Source organism: Haliotis rufescens, unplaced genomic scaffold (assembly GCF_023055435.1).
Source record: "Haliotis rufescens isolate VD_foot unplaced genomic scaffold, xgHalRufe1.0.p SCAF_29, whole genome shotgun sequence".
NCBI classification, from domain to species: domain Eukaryota; kingdom Metazoa; phylum Mollusca; class Gastropoda; order Lepetellida; family Haliotidae; genus Haliotis; species Haliotis rufescens.
In genome coordinates, this window is record NW_025963990.1 from 1,770,219 (window position 1) to 1,790,287 (window position 20,069).

At 40.1% G+C, this 20,069-nt stretch overlaps 1 protein-coding gene across 2 annotated transcripts in view; it reads left to right on the forward strand.

Annotated features, from left to right (window-relative positions):
* Positions 1-20,069, forward strand: part of LOC124137708 — a 139,094-nt gene that overhangs the window by 17,221 nt on the left and 101,804 nt on the right. For both annotated transcript variants that reach the window (XM_048402760.1, XM_048402761.1), the window contains exons 5-27: positions 918-978; positions 1,397-1,509; positions 2,247-2,332; positions 3,285-3,343; positions 3,868-3,989; positions 4,835-4,925; positions 5,512-5,620; positions 6,183-6,357; positions 7,974-8,163; positions 8,853-9,061; positions 9,562-9,686; positions 10,161-10,372; positions 10,792-10,937; positions 11,414-11,590; positions 12,117-12,275; positions 12,744-12,886; positions 13,008-13,078; positions 14,606-14,772; positions 15,868-16,034; positions 16,517-16,700; positions 17,572-17,742; positions 18,643-18,822; positions 19,241-19,388. In XM_048402760.1, the coding sequence (XP_048258717.1) occupies positions 918-978; positions 1,397-1,509; positions 2,247-2,332; positions 3,285-3,343; positions 3,868-3,989; positions 4,835-4,925; positions 5,512-5,620; positions 6,183-6,357; positions 7,974-8,163; positions 8,853-9,061; positions 9,562-9,686; positions 10,161-10,372; positions 10,792-10,937; positions 11,414-11,590; positions 12,117-12,275; positions 12,744-12,886; positions 13,008-13,078; positions 14,606-14,772; positions 15,868-16,034; positions 16,517-16,700; positions 17,572-17,742; positions 18,643-18,822; positions 19,241-19,388 (3,265 nt within the window). The remainder of the gene's footprint in view (positions 1-917; positions 979-1,396; positions 1,510-2,246; positions 2,333-3,284; positions 3,344-3,867; positions 3,990-4,834; positions 4,926-5,511; positions 5,621-6,182; positions 6,358-7,973; positions 8,164-8,852; positions 9,062-9,561; positions 9,687-10,160; positions 10,373-10,791; positions 10,938-11,413; positions 11,591-12,116; positions 12,276-12,743; positions 12,887-13,007; positions 13,079-14,605; positions 14,773-15,867; positions 16,035-16,516; positions 16,701-17,571; positions 17,743-18,642; positions 18,823-19,240; positions 19,389-20,069) is intronic.

A 20,069-nucleotide genomic window follows, 5' to 3' on the forward strand; every position in this document is an offset into this window, starting at 1 on the left:
ACAAAGCATTCACGTGCCTGTTGATAGCTGAAGACATTTAACTGACTGAGCAGTTATCTCATACATGTATGTCAATGTTTTCTATTTATGTCATTGAGGCAATCTGCCCATGCTACAGCATTACAGTATTTGCAGTCAATTCTCTGCCTGATCTTACACTGCTTGGAGAAAAAAACAAAAATTGACCAATGTCTTATGATCCCCTGATTATTAACAGACGTTAGTATGTGTATATTACTTTGGGTACGATAGATACAGTATTCATCTGAATACAGGTTTAATGTTCACAGGCAGTACATATCAATTGAAAATGATAAGGGAGCATCCATTTGAGAGTGATGGGGTGGAATTTTTGTTTTGGGAACAACAATTTTCTCCCAGCTCTTTCCAACAAACTATTTATTTACTAAGCACCCTCAAACAAACTATTCAATTTTTTCACCAATGCCAACAATGTTTTCATTTTGGGCATTTTTCTGAAACAAACTACTTATAAAAAAAAATATGTCACGGCGAAACATGCCAATCCTGTCGATACATATATTTCGCTCTAGTCTCATTACCTACAAAACGTCAGTGCTATAAAGTGACAGTGCTACAAGAGAACAGACAGATTATTTGGACATGACAAACAATAAGCCTATCTACAAAAAGTCAGGGGATCAAAGTGGTCCTAGGTGGAGTGTTGCTTCCCTTATCCGTTTCAGGATCCTCTGAACGTGCGTTTGAATCCAAGATTCATCGTAACCCGACGGTTTGTTGCTTATGTTTTCGTCCACTGGTTTAGGGTGACCCTATTACAGCCAATCCTGATTGAACTGATTTGGATGCAAAACAACATTCATTCTCTCACTCCATAGCATCTGGGTACAATGTATTAATCACACGAACATTAAGTTTCTTGGTTGTCTTTTCAGAACCATGTCATTGCAACTGACGACGGCTGGGGCTATCACGTGAGAGAGACTGGAAATGAGGGTAAGGATCTGGGAAACGGTTTTGGGCAGGCCATGTTTTGGTAGTCAGAGTTATGTTGGTGGTCGAGGAGAGGTTGTTGGTCATGGAAGGGTTGTGTTCTTGAAGGATGGAGGCCAGGGAAGTGGCACTGTTGGCCAAATCACGATAAGCAGTAAAATCTAAATGAAGCAAGTATCAGAGCATCACACATGGAAGCAAAATGGTCTGAAAACATTGTTTTTTTTATCTTGATCGTGGTTATGTGTTTAATCGAAGTGCTATTGCATGCAAACATGGACAGTTACACAGTCTCATTTTCCGAGAAACTGTATAGCTGTTTGGCTGATATTTGTCCTCTTCTTAATTAGCTGACAATTTCCTGATTTTAGAATTCAGTAATGCTATTTGAGTTTGTGTATCTGTAACATTCATACTCCAGGTCCACACAACGCCACCTACACTGTGCGGCCGACTCTCACAGGTCACGTGTTCACAAAGACAAGGCACCCTGGCCAACACCCCGTCAAGCATGCGACGTCAGAGTATACCAAGGTAGATGACGTAGTTTCTGCCGCTGACGATGAAACATATTACGAAAATAATGTTTGAAAGTGATATTGATTTTAAAAATCTACTGCAAATGCATATACTTTCAAATGACATTTCATAATGGACAGTGACTATGTTCCTATTATGCAAAATGCATAAGAAAGGTCAATAAGTCCTTCCAAACCGGAGGGATCAGATTCAGATTCAGTAGCTCATCTTTGTCATTTTTCATCACATTGTTTTGGGCAGATTAAAGCCTGGCTCACACTGGACGAGCGTCTAATAAAACACACCTGTGACTTCATCCCATTCTTCCAACGTGCAATTAGTTTTCAGGAGCGTGCACGTGCTCCACCCAGAGCTAATTTAGTAGGGATGTGTTTTAAGCAGGGGAATATACAGGTAACGCGGACACTCCCTCTGCATAATTTGTTGTTGTTGTTTCATTTTATTTCTGTTGACAAATCATAGTCAATTATTCACAGTTATCGCTTGACTATGCAGGCACTGAGAGTGACGAGTTCATCACTAATGGAATACGATCCAAGAACTCAAAATAACTGAATCAAATAATAAGTACCTGTTTGTGTTTAATCTGACTAAACAACATGGCGTGATATGGCAGAATAAGCTTAAATCAGGAATGTCTTCCAAGAAACTGAACCTGGGTGGAAGACTCACGTGGAATCAATATTTATATATCAAATTGCTATAATGTTGATTTATGACTATGTTTTCAGACGTTGTATTACGACTCTGCCCTTGGGACTATGCATACCATTCAGGTTGAGGAAAAGTTACAGGTCATGCATAAGACTGCAAAAGGGTGAGGATATTAAATATTTCCCTTGAGAACAGTTTGATGTTGATGTTATCATATTTATTTACCCCACCCTTGCATGAGGAGGTGGGGCAGGGTGACAGTTTGCTATGCAGAGCTGCGTCTCTTAGTCATGCCACGTGATTGTGGGTTCGAATCCTGGTTCGCCAAGACTGTGTATCTGGGTCCGTCAGCACCATGACTGTGCTCGTGGGTTGCACTAAAGTGGTAAACTTCTAGTATTTGCATACATTCTAGCTTTCCGCCAACATCAAGCTGAGACGCTGTGATATAACTGAAATACTGTACACAACGCGTTGCTAATCATAAATCTTAATTAAATGACCATCATTTATCAATAATGTAGTAAGTTGGTTGTGTGGAACGCCACTTTGAGAGTATTTCAGTTGTATATCATATCATTTTAGATTAACGTGACAGTAATGTGATTATAAATATCAGTTTGGTAAGCCTCATGATCACGGGTGTGGTGCTCGTTGACATGCCCCTCTATCCTAGTGCAAGGGCAATCGTTAAGTCCACATGTTAACACTGGCGGAACGCAAATTACAATGGCTTTGTGAAACGGGGTTCTGGCTGATTGTGTGTCTTCATCATCATCATCATCATCCTCTTCCTCAACATCAATTTTAATCACACCATCATCATACTCAGTCTTAATGATTTAGTTAATGGGGTGAGTGTAACGCCATCTTTTTAAAGTATTTCAGTTATATATCCTATGATTTGAGATTAATGTGAGATAGTGACACTTTGGTAAACCCCACAATGGCGGGTGTGGTGTTCTTGGACATGCCCCTGAGATATATAAGGAGCACCACACCCAAATTGATTGTAATAGTAAGCCAACCACTATACCTATTTAGTACCGTTGATAACTGTGTTCATTCCTCATTATTAACCATTATGACTATGCTTATTTCTGATATTTAACTAGATACAACCCGTATGAAAACAGTCGCCCTGTAAAAGCGGTCAACAACTTCACGGAAATGGGTAAGCATTTTCAAGTGACGACAGACCCCTTACGGCTGTCAACGGTAGTAAAATATTTTAAAGACGCTTCTACAAATGTTCTTACCATCTGTTTGGATGACTGCATACTCAACTTAATGCTGTGTACTTCAACAGTGAGTTTGACAGGGTAGATGTACATTTTCACGACAGTTTTTTTATAGACTAACACAGTGCCGAATTCAGCCCAAATTCAATCAACTAGAAGATACTATATTTACCATTAAATGAAAGCATTCAAGTTAATTCATACGCGGATCCAGACACTTATGCTGACGAATGAAAAATACTTTACTGAATAACCCGATAACATGTTATCAAGAAATTCACAATGAATTGACTAATTTGTGTCAAACAAACCTGAAAATTTTCCATTCTGTTTTTTAAGCTCTTATGGGGCACTTGAACTGTTTAATCACGATTCGAGAAAATTAACGTTTCCGTTTTATGAAGAAGAGTGTTTTGAAACCGTAACACATTAAAGTCTAACTGAGTACTGTCTCCAGAATACCCCGAGATGTCAGCTAAAGGCACAGGAAAGTTGGTGTTCCTCAGCAGACACAAGGCCGTCAGTATTCCCAGCAGACCAAAGACAGACATCACTAGGGCGTCCATTCATATCAAAGAGGTAACAAGTTTAGCTTTAACAAAATGTTGTATACTTTATTAATTTGAATTATCCAGTGCAATTCCGTGAATAAAGCGACAAAACCCTTTCCCTATCTGACAGAAGTCTCTGCATAAAGCAGACTCGATAGTGCGGATCATGACAGGCGTATGTATGTTGAGATATTCTACAGATACAAGTGAGAAATGGGCCTGTTCAACTGTTTACAAAACTGGCGATTTATATCCTCTGCTATTTGTGCCCTACTCATATTTACATTTATAGTCAATCTGATACAACAAACATATCTTTTCAGGTGTTAAACTGTTAGGGAGAACATGAACATGTCTTTTCGCACACAACACAAACATTCCTGAAAATAAAAACGTATGATTAAATCAAAAGTCTTCAAGTCCGAGATGATTAACCAATTTCCTTCATCACGTGATCTTGTTTCTTAAGTGTTAGAGAAAGGAATGAGGCAATATATATGTAAAGAATCAATGCTTTTGAGACATTATATGCAGAGAAACTCTGTTGCGATAAACTTAAAGACAATTAGTTATCTTATGACCCCAAAAAGGTCAGGGATCATGAATAATTTTTGGGATAATTTTTTGCAGTGAAGAATGCATAAAATATATCCCCCAAGCTAGTCATACTCCCTTATTATTGTGTTCAGTATATATCATGCTAACGCTTTTGTCAATCGGTCAACAGACCAGATAGACAAGGAACCAATCAAAAACGAGTAAACAAAACATACGTATGTATTTTATAGGAAAAAGGTATTGGACGATGAATTAAAACTGTACCTACTCGTACTGCAACGCAGCATCCTGAACGTTTGTACGTTGGTATTCCAGGTGAAGAGCAAGAAGCCAGCAATCGATGTGAAGGAATACCTGCAATATGTGAAGGGGAACCTCACTTGCATGCGAAACGAGCCAGAAAAAGGTACAGTTACGTGTATATATGTCCAGGAGTTTTGACAATGTGAAATCAATGCAACACTGCCGTGTAACATTCAAGGCTATACGGCATTGGCAAATATAAGCCTCTAAATCATATAGTTGATCCAATTGTAACAGATTGCACGTAACCACGACTGTCCATTTGCATAGGTGTTTTTCAAGAAATGAACGACGAGTGGGAGTTGTTTATCGTACAATAAAACACTGCAGGGAGAATAAACCATGAGGGGCGCCGCCCCGAGTGGTCTATTCTTCTTGCAGTGTTTTATTGTCTCATCTCTCCCGCTTTTGGATGCGATTGTTCATCGCGTTTATCTGCGTGGCACACCTACATCTATGGGGAACAACTCACTAGACACTCCTTCTAAAAACAACGTCGTCCAATATACAACATCATCAAGTTTCGAGCGCCTTTTTAAATCTCCAGCAATAACGTCCTGATAGAACAATATTTTATCTGGAAATAAACAACACCTCACTCTTCATTGTTTTTTTGCGATTAGAGCTATCTTATTTTTGGTAATAAAAGAAGAATCTGGATTATTTAAAATGTTTGTGCTTTTTTTCAGGTTCGAAGAAGTTGGACAAATGCTTCACAGGAATTGTATCTGTTCTCCAAGACTTACCTGACCAGGCGTTGGTTCTCCTTGCTGAAAAGTACCTGATGGATAGGCCGAGGTGAATAGACCCTTAAAGTACACAAATTGAAACAGTTTGAAGGAAATGACATTATATAGATCAATATTGTATGTGACGTCAGTTACGAAAGCAATGGTGAAAGGAATCTTCTGCGTACCTGTATGCATACACATTTCGTTATGTACATTATTTCAAATTATTTTCGTATTAAAACGGCCCAGAAAGTTTATCATTTACCATCGAAAAGTGCATTTATTTTTCTACTAATAAATATATCAAATAAATAGTATTTGTAAACTCTATCAAAGCTGAATGACATTATCTACCACATTATTCACTTTTTTGTGCACTTGATGTACAGTGTAGGTCCTTTTGGGTACCAGTAAATATCCCTGTTACCCTATTTAAGATGCGAGTTCTACAGAAAATAGCTGATTGCTATGGTACGAAAAAGCAATAGTCCTTTCATTGTGACCTCAGCGAAGATCAATTATCGTTATCCGAGTAGCTTACTTATTTTGCCCTGCAGTGATGCATAGTCTGGCACACTGGAATATTATTAAACCACCATGCTTACAAGAGTACCCTCCATCTCTTTCAGACTGACCAAGACCTTCAAGGACCAGAACCATATGTTTGATGCTATCGCCAGTCTGACCACAGACCTGTCCCAGCAGCTCCTGCTAGACCTTGTCCTCAACAGATCCAGACCCGACTCCTCCCTGGTGAAGAGACTCATGTTCCACATCATCTCACTTGATCGACCAGCGAGAGACGTAAGTGTAACTATGTGTGTGATACACATACATCTCATGTACAATCTCATGTTGTACATAATCTCATTTAATTGACCACCGATAGACGTAAGTGTAAATATGTGTGATATAACAGTTACTAGCTCATGTTCCACATCATCTCACTTGATTGACCACCGATAGACGTAAGTGGACATATGTACAGTATAACAGTTACAAGCTGAGGTTCCACATCATCTCACTGGATGGACCACCGAAAGACGTAAGTGTAAATATGTGTGATATAACAGTTACAAGCTGATGGTCCACATCATCTCACTGGATGGACCACCGAAAGACGTAAGTGTAAATATGTGTGATATAACAGTTACAAGCTTATGTTCCACATCATCTCACTTGATGGACCACCGATAGACGTAAATGTAAATATGTGTGATATAACAGTTACATGCTGATGTTCCACATCATCTCACTTGATGGACCACCGATAGACGTACGTGTAAATATGTGTGATATAACAGTTACAAGCTGATGTTCCACATCATCTCACTTGATGGACCACCGATAGACGTACGTGTAAATATGTGTGATATAACAGTTACATGCTGATGTTCCACATCATCTCACTTGATGGACCACCGATAGACGTACGTGTAAATATGTGTGATATAACAGTTACAAGCTGATGTTCCACATCATCTCACTTGATGGACCACCGATAGACGTACGTGTAAATATGTGTGATATAACAGTTACAAGCTGATGTTCCACATCATCTCACTTGATGGACCACCGATAGAGGTAAGTGTAAATATGTGTGGTATAACAGTTACAAGCTGATGTTCCACATCATCCCCTCGATGGACCACCGAAAGATATACTTGTAAATATGTGTGATATAACAGTTACACGCTAATGTTCCACATCATCTCGCTTGCTGGACCACCGATAGATGTAAGTGTAAATATGTGTGATATAACAGTTACATGCTGAGGTTCCACATCATCTCACTCGATGGATCACCGATAGACGTAAGTGTAAATATGTGTGATATAACAGTTACAAGCCCATGTTCAACATCATCTCATTTGATGGACCACCGGTAGACGTAAGTGTAAATATGTGTGATATAAAAGTTACAACCAAATGATGTACGTTATCTCGCTTGATGAACCACTGAAAGACGAAAGTGTAAATATATGTGGTATAATAGTTACAAGATCATGTTATACATAGGATCACCTATAGATGTAAATGTAAATATTTGTGATCTTACACATAAATATCATGTTCCCCTTATAATGCCTTGTCCTTTTGTTACGATTGAACAGAGAAGCTTCGACTATATGTGTGTAAATGTGCAGACAGAATTGTTATAGCAATGTTTCCTTTTGTTATACTCGATATTACGCGAGTCTGAAGTCTCCACAAATCACGTAACTGTTATTCGTCGCAAGAACGCTGATCCGGCAAAGTGTTTTTAACTTTGGTAGAAGCGAACAAGGCTTCTAAGACCAGTTGTACTGTTTCTTCACGGAGTGTTAACTTAACGTGGGAGAAAGTCCAAAGGGATCTGAAATGATGCTGTTTGAACTTATATCCACGATTATTCGGGTATTTTTTCGCATTTTGTGCAGAATATCATCACGAAACTGAAGAGCCTGTGTTTTGAGCGCGAGAAGGCCCCCGTAGCTTTACAGGAACAAGAAACATATCACAGAATGGTGCTGGCATTGGGGGTGGTTGCTAGGCGACTGTTGGACGCTGGGAGGAAGGAGGAAGCGGTTGATATTGTCCTGAAGCTGGAGGGTTGGCTCGGATTGCACGGTGAGAATTACGTTTTGATTGAGAATACATCCACAGATACTAACGTGAATACATATTTTGACAAGAACATGGTCTCATGCATCATCACTGAACTTTCGAGGAATAATTAACACATCTATCGTGTTGTTAAAAGGTGATTATCAGAGATGATTACCATTTTAAACCCACGAGTAATCGTGTCGTGAGAGTGTGACATCTTAGGAAAGTACAATTTGCCACAGCGAAATCTGGTATTTTATATCATTTGTCAACCTATAACGAGTCATTGCCAAACTGTACACGATGATGAAAGTGAGTCAGCAGACGAGTAACATATTGCTTTGTTAAATTAACAATTACAAGCCAAAGGCTTCGTGGCAAGTCCATATATAACAATATTGGGCTGCAGGCAAACACGCGTCTTAATGTGCTCTCCAAATTGTATATACCAGAATAGGTCCCAAGCACCCTGTTTTTTTTGTAAGAGCCTTCTGACGTGTGATCTTTGGCAAGGCTCTGTGGCTCTGCCGATCGTGTTTCGTCGTACCAGATGATTTTGACCTTTGCTTATTCCAGTCATAGGTTTCTCTGTGACTGATACTGTTCTTACAGACCGACTGACATAGCCTTAATATTACTGACTGCAGCCCTAAAAAACTAACCGTGACAATAATCCAGTTGTCGAATACGTATCTACACATCTGTTCCAGATCCCTGGATGTTCCGTCAGAAACGGTCCACCATGACAGAACGTGAAGTCCTTGATGACGACCGTTGGAGAGTTATCTTGCTGGGATCTCTGGGTAATGCCGGTTTCGACCAATCATTTGAGATGATTGTGTCACATGTCAACACCACCAACTCTCAGTGGGTGAAGCGAGCTGGGATACACGCCATGAGGAAGTACCGACACGAAGGGGTACTGAAAATAATTTCCAACTTTTAAACAATTCTTCAAATGATTTACACAGTTAAGACAGTACACTTTCAATACTGAATATTTTCTGTAGTGAAATCTCTGAATTTTGCAAGTCCCCACGACCATACTTTAATTTAAGATCTCAAGTAGAAACTTTAATTATAATGTCTGACTATGCCAAATTACGATCTTACTCCTTCAACATTTGTTTTATTTGATTGATGCTCGAACTCAGGATACAAAGTCTGAACATTATTTTGGCAACAATTATAAACAGGCATGGTTAAGTCTCTCAGCAACGTTGAGCACGACCTGAAATGGGCATCACATCTGATGTTGAAGACAGTTATGCATGTATGAATGATATTTCCCCTGTTGCAGGCAGCACATCTGATGTTGAAGACAGTTGTGCATGTGTGAATGATATATTCCCTGTTGCAGACAGCACATCTAATGTTAGAGACAGCATGTATGTATGAATGATATATCTCCTGTTGCAGGCAGCACATCTGATGTTGAAGACAGCCCTGTACGATGACGACGAGAAAGTCCGATATGAAGCTCTGCTACAATACCAGGCCCACCCAAAGGCTGCAATAATCGCTCCCATGTACAGACAAGAAGGGTGAATGTTGAATGATTTTGCGTGTTAAAAGAATTCATACATTATCCTTTTTCGTGGCACCATGATGTGTTTCCTACAAAGCTAGCAGCTCATGGTGTACCAGCTTGTATGAATTGTACCTTCCTCAATACCTCACTGGGCCGATGGGTAGCTCTGTAGCTGAAAACTCTTGTTCTAGACTCGCCATGAAAAGTGTCAGTAAATTCTACTGTCTTACTCACTCATTGCTGTGTACCTCTGGCTTCCTAGCTTGTTGGCAGTACTCGCCTGGTTGTCCTATACCACGCTATTTACTTTACAGTTGCATCGTTTAGCCACGTTAATATCCACTTGTGGATAATGAGGCATGGTCTCTTACGAGCGCCTTACCCGTGTCCGTTGGCATCAGCTGTTACTTTGAGTTTTTCCTTCACATTGAACTGATTTTACGCAACTGAAAAGCTGTTGAAAACATAATACATTGATACATTACAGTCCTATGAATGGATCCATATTTCACGTGGATCCCCGCTATGATGGCAAGCGGGACACTGAGGTACACGACCGACACAAAAGGGGACTCTTTGATGAGAGGATCGAATTCAAACTGGCTTCACCAAGTGTAGACTGGAAGAAGATGCTTGGGTCAACAACCATTGGAGCGTCCTTTGGACTGATTATTAACAACGCTTTAGACTTCAAAATAGGTATGCTAGTGTCAATGCCATACATGTATATACCCTTATATCGTATCTAGATTGTTCAAGACAAGACGGCTAATATAATAAATATTCATTATTTACGTAATTCAGATTCCAATGTAGACGTTATAAAACATCATTGTTGACGTTGATTATTATGTCAGGTTGACATTTGAAAACATTTGCCGAATACCAAACCCAATTAATGTTGAAGCAATCAAAACCAAAGTGAAAGCAATCCAAAGCAATTCGAAATTCCTACATTTAAAGGATTCTGTGGAACGGAAGTTATTTGACCTGCATTTTTTTATATTATCTCTATGTATTCTGTATACAGTATCTGACAGTTATTTCGTGTTTCTTCAAAGCTTGAAAAGAGAGCAATTCCTTCCAGTGCTATTGCATATGATCACTGCATGTTACAGAGCCTCTGAGCGGACACATGAGAACAAACATCCACGATGAAGCTTTCGCCCGCATCCATCTTGGCTTCATGAGAACGAACCTGGAATTCTTTATGGGGAGGATCTGCTTCAAGGGAGGAGCGTCTTACAACCTGAACATGCTGCAGGTGACTTCACAATGCAACCTGTTGAATCGCACTTCTGCTGAGCTTAACTAACCACTGTAGAAAACGGCGTTTGTCTGTGACATTTGAGATACGGAAAATTGTTGTCTCTCCCCAACCACCAACCACCCCCACCCCCCACCCCCACCCCACCCCACCCCATACCCACCCACCCACTTCGCCCAGTCGTATTAGTAGTCAAGACGTCTGGTGCCCTACAGTTTATTAGGAGTGTGAGTAAGTGAGTGAGTGGGTTGGGTTTAACGCCGCTTTTAACAGTATTCCAGTCATATCGCGGCGTGTCAGCTTAATGTGGGAGGAAAGCCTGAAGTGATGCAGGTCTCTGAAAACATATTTAAAAGAGATTATCTCTTGCAAATGTCATTAGAATATTATATTGTTCCTTATGTGATTCGCAAAGATGTCTTTTTAGGGTTTATTTAATTGTGCAGTTCTTCATGTCCTTGTCCCTGTTGCAGGAGTACGGCGTGGACAACCTCAAGGAACTGGTTGAGCTCTACGATGCTGTTAAGGGCGATGCTGCTAGCGCTCTAGAGACAGGTCTGGTTCTGTTCAAGAGCATCGTCAGTAGAGAGTTCTCGTTTGCTGATATGATAGAAGGTTTCAGGACGGCACTTGAAGAGCTACCAGAAAAGGTGGAGGTTTTGAGATCATGTAGCAATTTATTATACAACCGATAGTGTTGCTTTGTGATAAAACGATAAGATAAACTTGTAGCGTTAATGTTGCAATGTATGAAGGGGCGGTTGCCTCTAGCATGTTATTGATATGCGATCTCTGAAGTTACTTTAATGAGTTAAGTTACGTCTTAATTAAGTGTCGATTTATAAAGAATGGAATTTTTTAGTAAAGAATCACTGTAATCATTGATTATCAGTTATCCATTCATATAATTTTATGGCTGTTTTGTCTATTACGCTCAATGGATTATTTTTTCTGTGGATACTCCATACTGGTTATCAGGTTGCGATGACACTTTATATCTTAAGTGAAATAATGTCAAGTTTGATTCAAAATTTATTTCATTAGTCGTGTAGCATTTCGTAAACGTGACTGGAATGTTTGATAAAGTTGTACACATTGTAAACAAAAACAGACGGTGATTAACCAGTATTTCCTTATTGGCAAAGTAGATGTACATGTATGGAAGGTATGATACAGGTTGTCAGTGTTGGAAAGAAGGCATCAGACGCTATGCAAGTCCTTGGCCAGCTGGATGAGAAACAGCTGCCTCCCTTTGCTGAACCTGCCAGGAACCTTGTGTTGAGAATCACAAACCTTTACAAGGAAGTCAAGTCATCGGTGCTCAGCTTTTACAATGTAAGTAATTCCACAATACTTGTGTGTTCTTGAATATCTTGTTATAATGCCACCCGAAATTCTATTTGAGCATTATTTCTGTTAAATAGTATTATAATTCCATGTCTTTGGGTGTATGAAAGTACATTATATAGCATAATTGAGGCCTCGGAAGGTTACCCTCTACTTTCTGGATGTCAGTTGGGCAGGATGCTCTTAGTCCGCGTGCCTGGGGAACTTTTATGTATTGATTCCCGAGGATTGGTCGTGGCTGTAGACAGTATTTCAGTTAATTAATTAAGCCACGATGTATCAGCTTAAAGTGGGAGAAACAGCCAAAACTTTTACATGAAGTCTATGTAAAGGGGTCTGGTACTGACTCACAATAAAAACAAACCCGCTGCAGACGGATCCTGCCATGGCTTTAAGACGTAATTTTGCATACATCAGAGCATTGCAAGGAGAATATCACTAGGTTGCCCATTTCAGCAACTGATGGAGACAGTGACGATTATAATACCCAGGGCAGGGAAGATGATCTATAAGGCTATCAAGGCTATCATTGATAGCTTTAGGACGTTCAACAAAGACCCCAAACAGGCAATTTCTACTGTCGCTGGTAACGTCATCACGTGAGTACATCATCATGCAGTTACACCTAGTGCCATAGATCTCTTTCGTCAGGCAAGGGTTTCACATAGTGTTTGTATTTTGTGAAATGTAATAATTTGGGTTCATCTTGTATTTTTTCAGTATTGGCCTAGAAGTAAAGAATCTGGTAAACGCCATTAAAAAGACCAAGAACACATTATTTGCGACCATCAGTAAGTGTTTTTGAATTGGTAAAATCGTTTTGGTACTGACAAGAGTGAGTGAGTGAGTATGGTTTTACGCTGATTTAAGCAATATTCCAGCAATATCACGGCGGGGGACACCAGAAATGGGCTTCACACATTGTACCAATACGGGGAATCGAACTCGTGTCACAGTTACAGGCGTCAAATCCTGGATCCCATCGTTGTACTACATTTTGAAAACCACCCTCTGGGTGTCAGACCCGTCTACATGAGTACAACGGTAGACAACAACGTTGTCGACTGGTAACAGAGTTCCTACAACAGAAGGCCATCACGACCATCCCCTTGGCCCACCAACCTGATCTCAACCTGCTGATCTCAACACATCTGAGGCGCAGGATGCAGAAGCTGGACCCACCAGTAGCCAATCTACAGGAACTAGCACAAGAATTGTACAGAAGAGCATCAGAAGTCACAGAACAGAAGTACAGAAGAGCATCAGAAGTCACAGAACAGAAATACAGAAGAGCATCAGAAGTCACAGAATAGCATCAGAAGTCACAGAACAGAAGTACAGAAGAGGATCAGAAGTCACAGAACAGAAGTACAGAAGAGCATCAGAAGTCACAGAACAGAAGTACAGAAGAGCATCAGAAGTCACAGAACAAGAGGTACAGATGAGCATCAGAAGTCACAGAATAGAAGTACAGAATAGCATCAGAAGTCACAGAATAGAAGTACAGAAGAGCATTAGAAGTCACAGAACAGAAGTACAGAAGAGCATCAGAGGTCACAGAACAGAAGTACAGAAGAGCATCAGAGGTCACAGAACAGAAGTACAGAAGAGCATCAAAAGTCACAGAACAGAAGTACAGAATAGCATCAAAAGTCACAAAATAGAAGTACAGAAGAGCATCAAAAGTCACAGAACAGAAGTACAGAAGAGCATCAGAAGTCACACTGGGGACATGTGGAAGAGGGTTGAGGTTACCATCCGTGGTGGTTCTACATGCTATTGATAATCAGGATGTCATAACGGAGCCGTAATGGTCATTTTCAACCAGGCACAGCTGTCTTGGGCACACTGCAGCCCAATACTTGAGTCACATATACATTTTGTCAATAGTACACAAAGTGAACTGTTCTGCAATATCATTAAAATCTCTTTCTAAAATGTCATGATCGTTGTCTGTTTATTACCCTTTCAACAAATAGCACATATTTTGGTTTCTATGCCATATTCTTTGGGCCAACCTCGTGGCAAAAATAGCAGTGGTGGCTTAGCATTTTACCAGGAGTATATTAACCCCTAAATGTTATTTTCATAGCTACATGATAACATTTGACATGTCTCCGCATGTAATTTTACCTTTTACATGTATGTAGTTGTATTACTGTTATGACTACCCTGGTCTAGAGTTTCACCAAATTGATAAGCATCTACAAGCTGTATCACTTTGGGCTTTCAACTAACATATAACTGACTAAGTATCCGTCATAAAGATCAATACTGCTAATACCAGGGTTAAAGCCTTTTTTTACCTGCTTCAACAGAAACCCCCCCTGACTGGATGAACCTAGCTTCCCAGGTGATAAAGATACTGGAGGAAGGGTTTAAGGCAAAGAAGGCACTGCTGGAAGGTGGGGAGAAGTGGATCAAGGAGGTTGTGAAGGGGAAGAGGGACCCTGTAGCGGAGTTTTCCAAGGGGAAGTCTAACGCGGTGAGTGGCTCGATATCATGTATATGTTTTTTTTAAACATTAGATCTAGATATTACCCTTACAAGGATACTGGCATCACCCCAATGTATTTGGCCAATGGACAATAGCTGACTGCAGCATTAAACAGTTTTCAATCATGCTTATGGACCAGGTTGAGCAGTGACTGACCAGATAGATACAAATTTTGCGAAAACCTGCTCAAAATCCGTTGCAGCATAAAATACATGTATATTTATTGTATGCACTGGAGCTAGATATTACCCTTCTGGGGTGCACGGGTGGCCAAGTCGTCTAAGGCGCCGCGATTCGCTGTGCAGATTTGAGACCCTTGGGCACGCCAGAAACCTATGATCGTGGGTTCGAATCCCGGTTCGCCCCAATCATGTTTTAGGCTCGTCAGCACCATACCAATGCTCGTGGGTTTAACCGAAGTGGTAAACGTCTGAGACTCGCATCACTTCGGGCTTTACTTCCACATTAAGCTGACACGCCGCGATACAACTGGAATACTGTTTCAAGCGGCTTTAAACCCAACTCACCCACTCACTTTTAACCTTCTGGAGGATGCCGGCATCACCTCATTGTATGTGTTTTATTATGGACTTGGCCCTGGGATAATCCAGTATAGAAAAGGTCCACAGTATCTCATGCTTGTCGCAAGAGCTGACTAAAGATGATGGGGGTTGTCAGACGTTTGCACATGGTGGCATGGGTCGTCACTCATGTTTTTTTAGTCACTGGTTTGTCCTGTCCATACTGGATTATTCACAGGCCTATGAACAATAGCTGGAATACAGCTGACTGCAGCATGAACAAAAATTCATTCATTGCTTATGGACCAGTCGGATCAGGAACTGACCAGGTGGATATAAGGTTTGTGAAAACCTGCTCAAAATCCATTGCAGTATAAAATACTCCCCATGTGAGATAAAAGCATGAGTGTATGATGGACATGAGTTTTGTGTCAGAAGTGGAACATGTGCTTCATATCGGTTTTCCCTACTATAATCCTTCGTATAATAGAATGGTCGATCCCCTAAACCTACAAATAGTCTATTTATGCATGGATTGAACAGTACTGTTCAAATTTTGTAGACTGCACTGAGGCAGGAAGTTGTGACCATGCTGAAGGCCATTGTTGATGACGTACTGGCTCCTCTTGAACCTCTAAAGAAACTGGGAGGGAAGTTCTTGGACACTTTCAAAAAGGTGTTTGATCTCATCAAAAGTGTGAAGACAGCTTACAACGCTCTGAAGGAAGGGTAAGGGGAGGCATACACGCAGTAAAAATGATTGTTGTTAAATAGTAAAATTGCTATCCTCAACTAGTATATATTTTTGTCGGGGCGGTCGGGTAGCCTAGTGGTTAAAGCGTTCACTTGTCACGCCGAAGACCAGGGTTCGATTCTCTCATATAACACGAACGCGACTAATTCGGTGGAAGATATCTTTTCACAGGTATGAATTTTTGTCCAAAAGGCATAGCATTATTTATTCATTTTATTACATAGTCGGGTGTCGTGATATACATTTGAAATAAACCAACCCGAAGCAGCATTTGTGTAGAGAACGCATGCTTGACTACTAGCTATGTTTTTCGTTTTTCATGTGGAATCCTTATTCAAAGTTCATTCATATATGGTGGTTTTTGAGTTAAAGGGAGATAGGAATTTGGAGTATTTTGTACATTACCTTATGTGACCTACCCACTTCCTCCTATGAATCTATGTTCATATTGTTTCAGATATCGTGCAGCCCGCTCTTTGATCGACCGTGTCTTCGGCCCCAAGTGTCATAAGGAGTTCCCCCGCACCCTTCGACTTGCTGGGGGTGGATGCAATGGGCGTGGCAGCTACCCCTCCGAATTGAAAAGTGGAAAGGAATACGAGCATGAAGGGATAGATGTGACTATTTCTTCTGGAAAAGACGTGAGTAACATTTGTCGGTCTTCATCTTCCACTCTTGTGCTGGTGCTAAGAGATAACGTGTGCGGTTCTTTGGTAAACATGTTATATTTTAAATGATACATGTATTTCCACACTTTTCCAAAACTTTGAAATAATACGTATTTGAACTTTTCAAAAGAATATCAAAAGAAAGGAGTAACTCTTTTCTGGAGAACGTAAGCATTTCTTGTACTAAAGAACATCGAAACAAAACCTTAGGTGAAGAGGTGTCGACATTGACATGTGGTTATATCGTTTGGTCGTTCATAAAAAAGCCAACTTCCTAGCGTAGCCTCATCAAAACGTGATCGGAAATATTAGTTTTTTCATAAACCATGTTCCCTTTAAAAACAAGTTTCCAATACTTTCATGTTCATATTCCGGTCCAATTTCTCTTCTTATATTGCACATAGGGCACGGATAGCGACTGGTATCTCAGTGGGCTTCCACTATAAAATCGGCTTTAGTCCGGACAAGTACAAGCAGCCACACACACACACACACACACACACACACACACACACACACAAACAAACACACACACACACACACACACACACACACACACACACACACACACACACACACACACACACACACACACACACACACACACACACACACACACACGGAAGGGCATGTACGTCTCTATATAAGTGCAATAATCATAAAACGCGTTAAACCCCATTTCACCAAAACTCACCTAATAAGACACAATTAGATGTATGAAGCATGTGCATCAAAGTGGCATCAAACCCAAGCTACTCACTCACTCACTCACTCACTCACTCACTCACTCACTCACTTGAGGTATATGTCTATAACAACAACACTATATTCAACTTTTTCGCAGATTGTGGCTCCGTTTGCTGGCAACATTAGGCTGTCTGACAATCCCAATGAGGTCATCATCATCCAGAATGCAGGATCTTTGAAGGAAACTGAGGTCATCATCACCAATATCGAGCCCGACAGCTCCTTAAATATCCAGCATCCGGGTGACTCTACTTATGTCGACAGCCCAGTAAGTCATAAATTGCACCATGGAGCAGATAGTGACAGGCTTCTGAGACGAAAGGCAATAATACTTACATATTGTGAAAATTGTATGAATGGCGTGAGCTACCGGTAGGGCATGCTAACCCTTTTTGCGAACACCTGGTGTCATTACAGATTTTCAGTCGTCCATTCATATACTTTCCACAGCTATTTGCCCTTTACTCCAAGTGGTATCTGTTTCGTCAGAAAATCTAGGCTTGTTATTCTCTTGCACTGACAATTTATATTATAACCTCGAAAAAGATTTGGAATCGCAGCTCACGGTTCACGTTATATACTACTATGTACATACCTAAAGATCTCTCTGAATGGCCTAACATGCATAATTTGAAAAACATGTTTATCCAACGTTAGAGTGAAAGATATGACAAAAATGTCCAATTTTCTTGGGTGGTGAAGCTCGGCGATTTTGCGCGTGCTACCGAACGTGCATCATGCTATCAACCACGGGTTTGGATGACCCAGATATTATTTAAAGATCCCCTGATATAGCTGGACTTTTACGTACTGGGATATAATTAAAAAAACGCTGATAGTTATACCTTTACCATATTCAATCCCAGTCCATGGCTCGTCCTTTCTTATGTCGTGTCATCATCAATGTTATCTTCAAATTAACTGACATTATATTCGCCTTCTCGTATGCTGTCTGTGCAAGGCAGATTGAAAGTGCAAAGCAAAATTGTCCTTTGTTTTATAGTGGGTGTAAGGTTCTTATCTATGTAGGTCGATTCATTCCAGAAATTAAACGTCTTCTTTCACTGTTGTTATTGTTCATATTCATTGTTCCTTCGCTATGCCAACCGAAAAATATTGTTAAATACTTTGTCATTTTTATAATATTATAACTGAATGTATGCCCCAGGTGAATGCTGGACAAAAGATAGGCTTAGCGGCCAACTCCCCGTGTGGGGGTAACGAGCACATCCACCTCGCCCTGAGAAGGAAGGGTGGCTATGTTGACCCAACACGCTACCTGGAGGTCAGATTACCCAAAATCCTGGAGTGGGTGCAAGAGTGTGACGACTACAAAGTGGTGTTTAAGGCAAGTGACATATTTAGCTTTCTTTGTTAAAAAGGGACAGACACATAAACATGTACGTGTACTTGCTGAGAGTATATTTATCTATGTATCCCAGATGTAATTAGCTGTTGTCCCAAACACGAAAAGTAGGACGTCGAGCCAGTGTCATTTGCATAACACGCGCATTTGTATAAACACAAACTGTGACGTGTTTTCTATAGACACATACTTTGGGATATGTTGACATACAAGTTTTCTAAAGACACATAATGTGACATATTATGACATGAACATATGTTCTGTAGACACATACTGTGACATATTTTGACTTACACATGTTTTCTATTGAGAAATAATTTGACATATTTGACATATTGTGTTTTATACAGACACAAGAAGCAATATATTTGTTGTGATTGATTTTCAAATTCTTGTTCAGTTTGAGACTATAGCTGCAGGTTGCATTATCTGTCTGAGTGGTAAGAAGTACAATGACACTAGCCCAAAGAGAGAAGGAGAGGAAATTAAAAAACCTGAAGATCTTGATTCCGCAAAAGATCCTACCTCAGTCGCCGACGCCGAAAATGGTAGGTTACTTCATTTTTAACTATTGAGTTACAAGAAGTTCCCCGATAAAATGGGGTAAATATTAACGAGTGTACTGTTTTAGGGACATCTATGTGTCATTCTCTGCATGTTTGTGAAAGCGGTGAAAAAATTATTGTGTTTCATGCTCCCGATACTGCAGTGTTTGAATACGTGAGTGAGTGAATTGAACGATGTTACATATTCAAGTAAGTCAAACATTTTTTTATTAATTTTGTTTATTCAAATTAGACAGGTGACACAGTCTGAGATAACAAACTGTACAACTTTATGGATAACAACTTCTGATTTGTTGCATACAGCCACGTTTCGATGTATGTTCTGATACCCTTATGAAGCTTGAGTGATTACGGTTTTAGAATCTACATCGAAATGTCGTCATATGCAAAACATTAGAATTTGTTATCCATAAAGTTGTACGTTTCGTTATTTACTCTGCAACTTCTAGAATGCCAATGAAACAGTTAGCCTAAGATAAATAATACAAATGCATGATAAATAATGTTTTCATCCAAAACTGCCCCAACAGGAGATATCTCTTGGGTGAGATGAATCGATCTCTGCTTCGAGATATCGCAGTAATGAAATTGCTCACAATGATTTGCAGACAAAGCAGGTCAAACATTGTTACCACCAGATTCACATTTCAGTCAGCTCTTAAA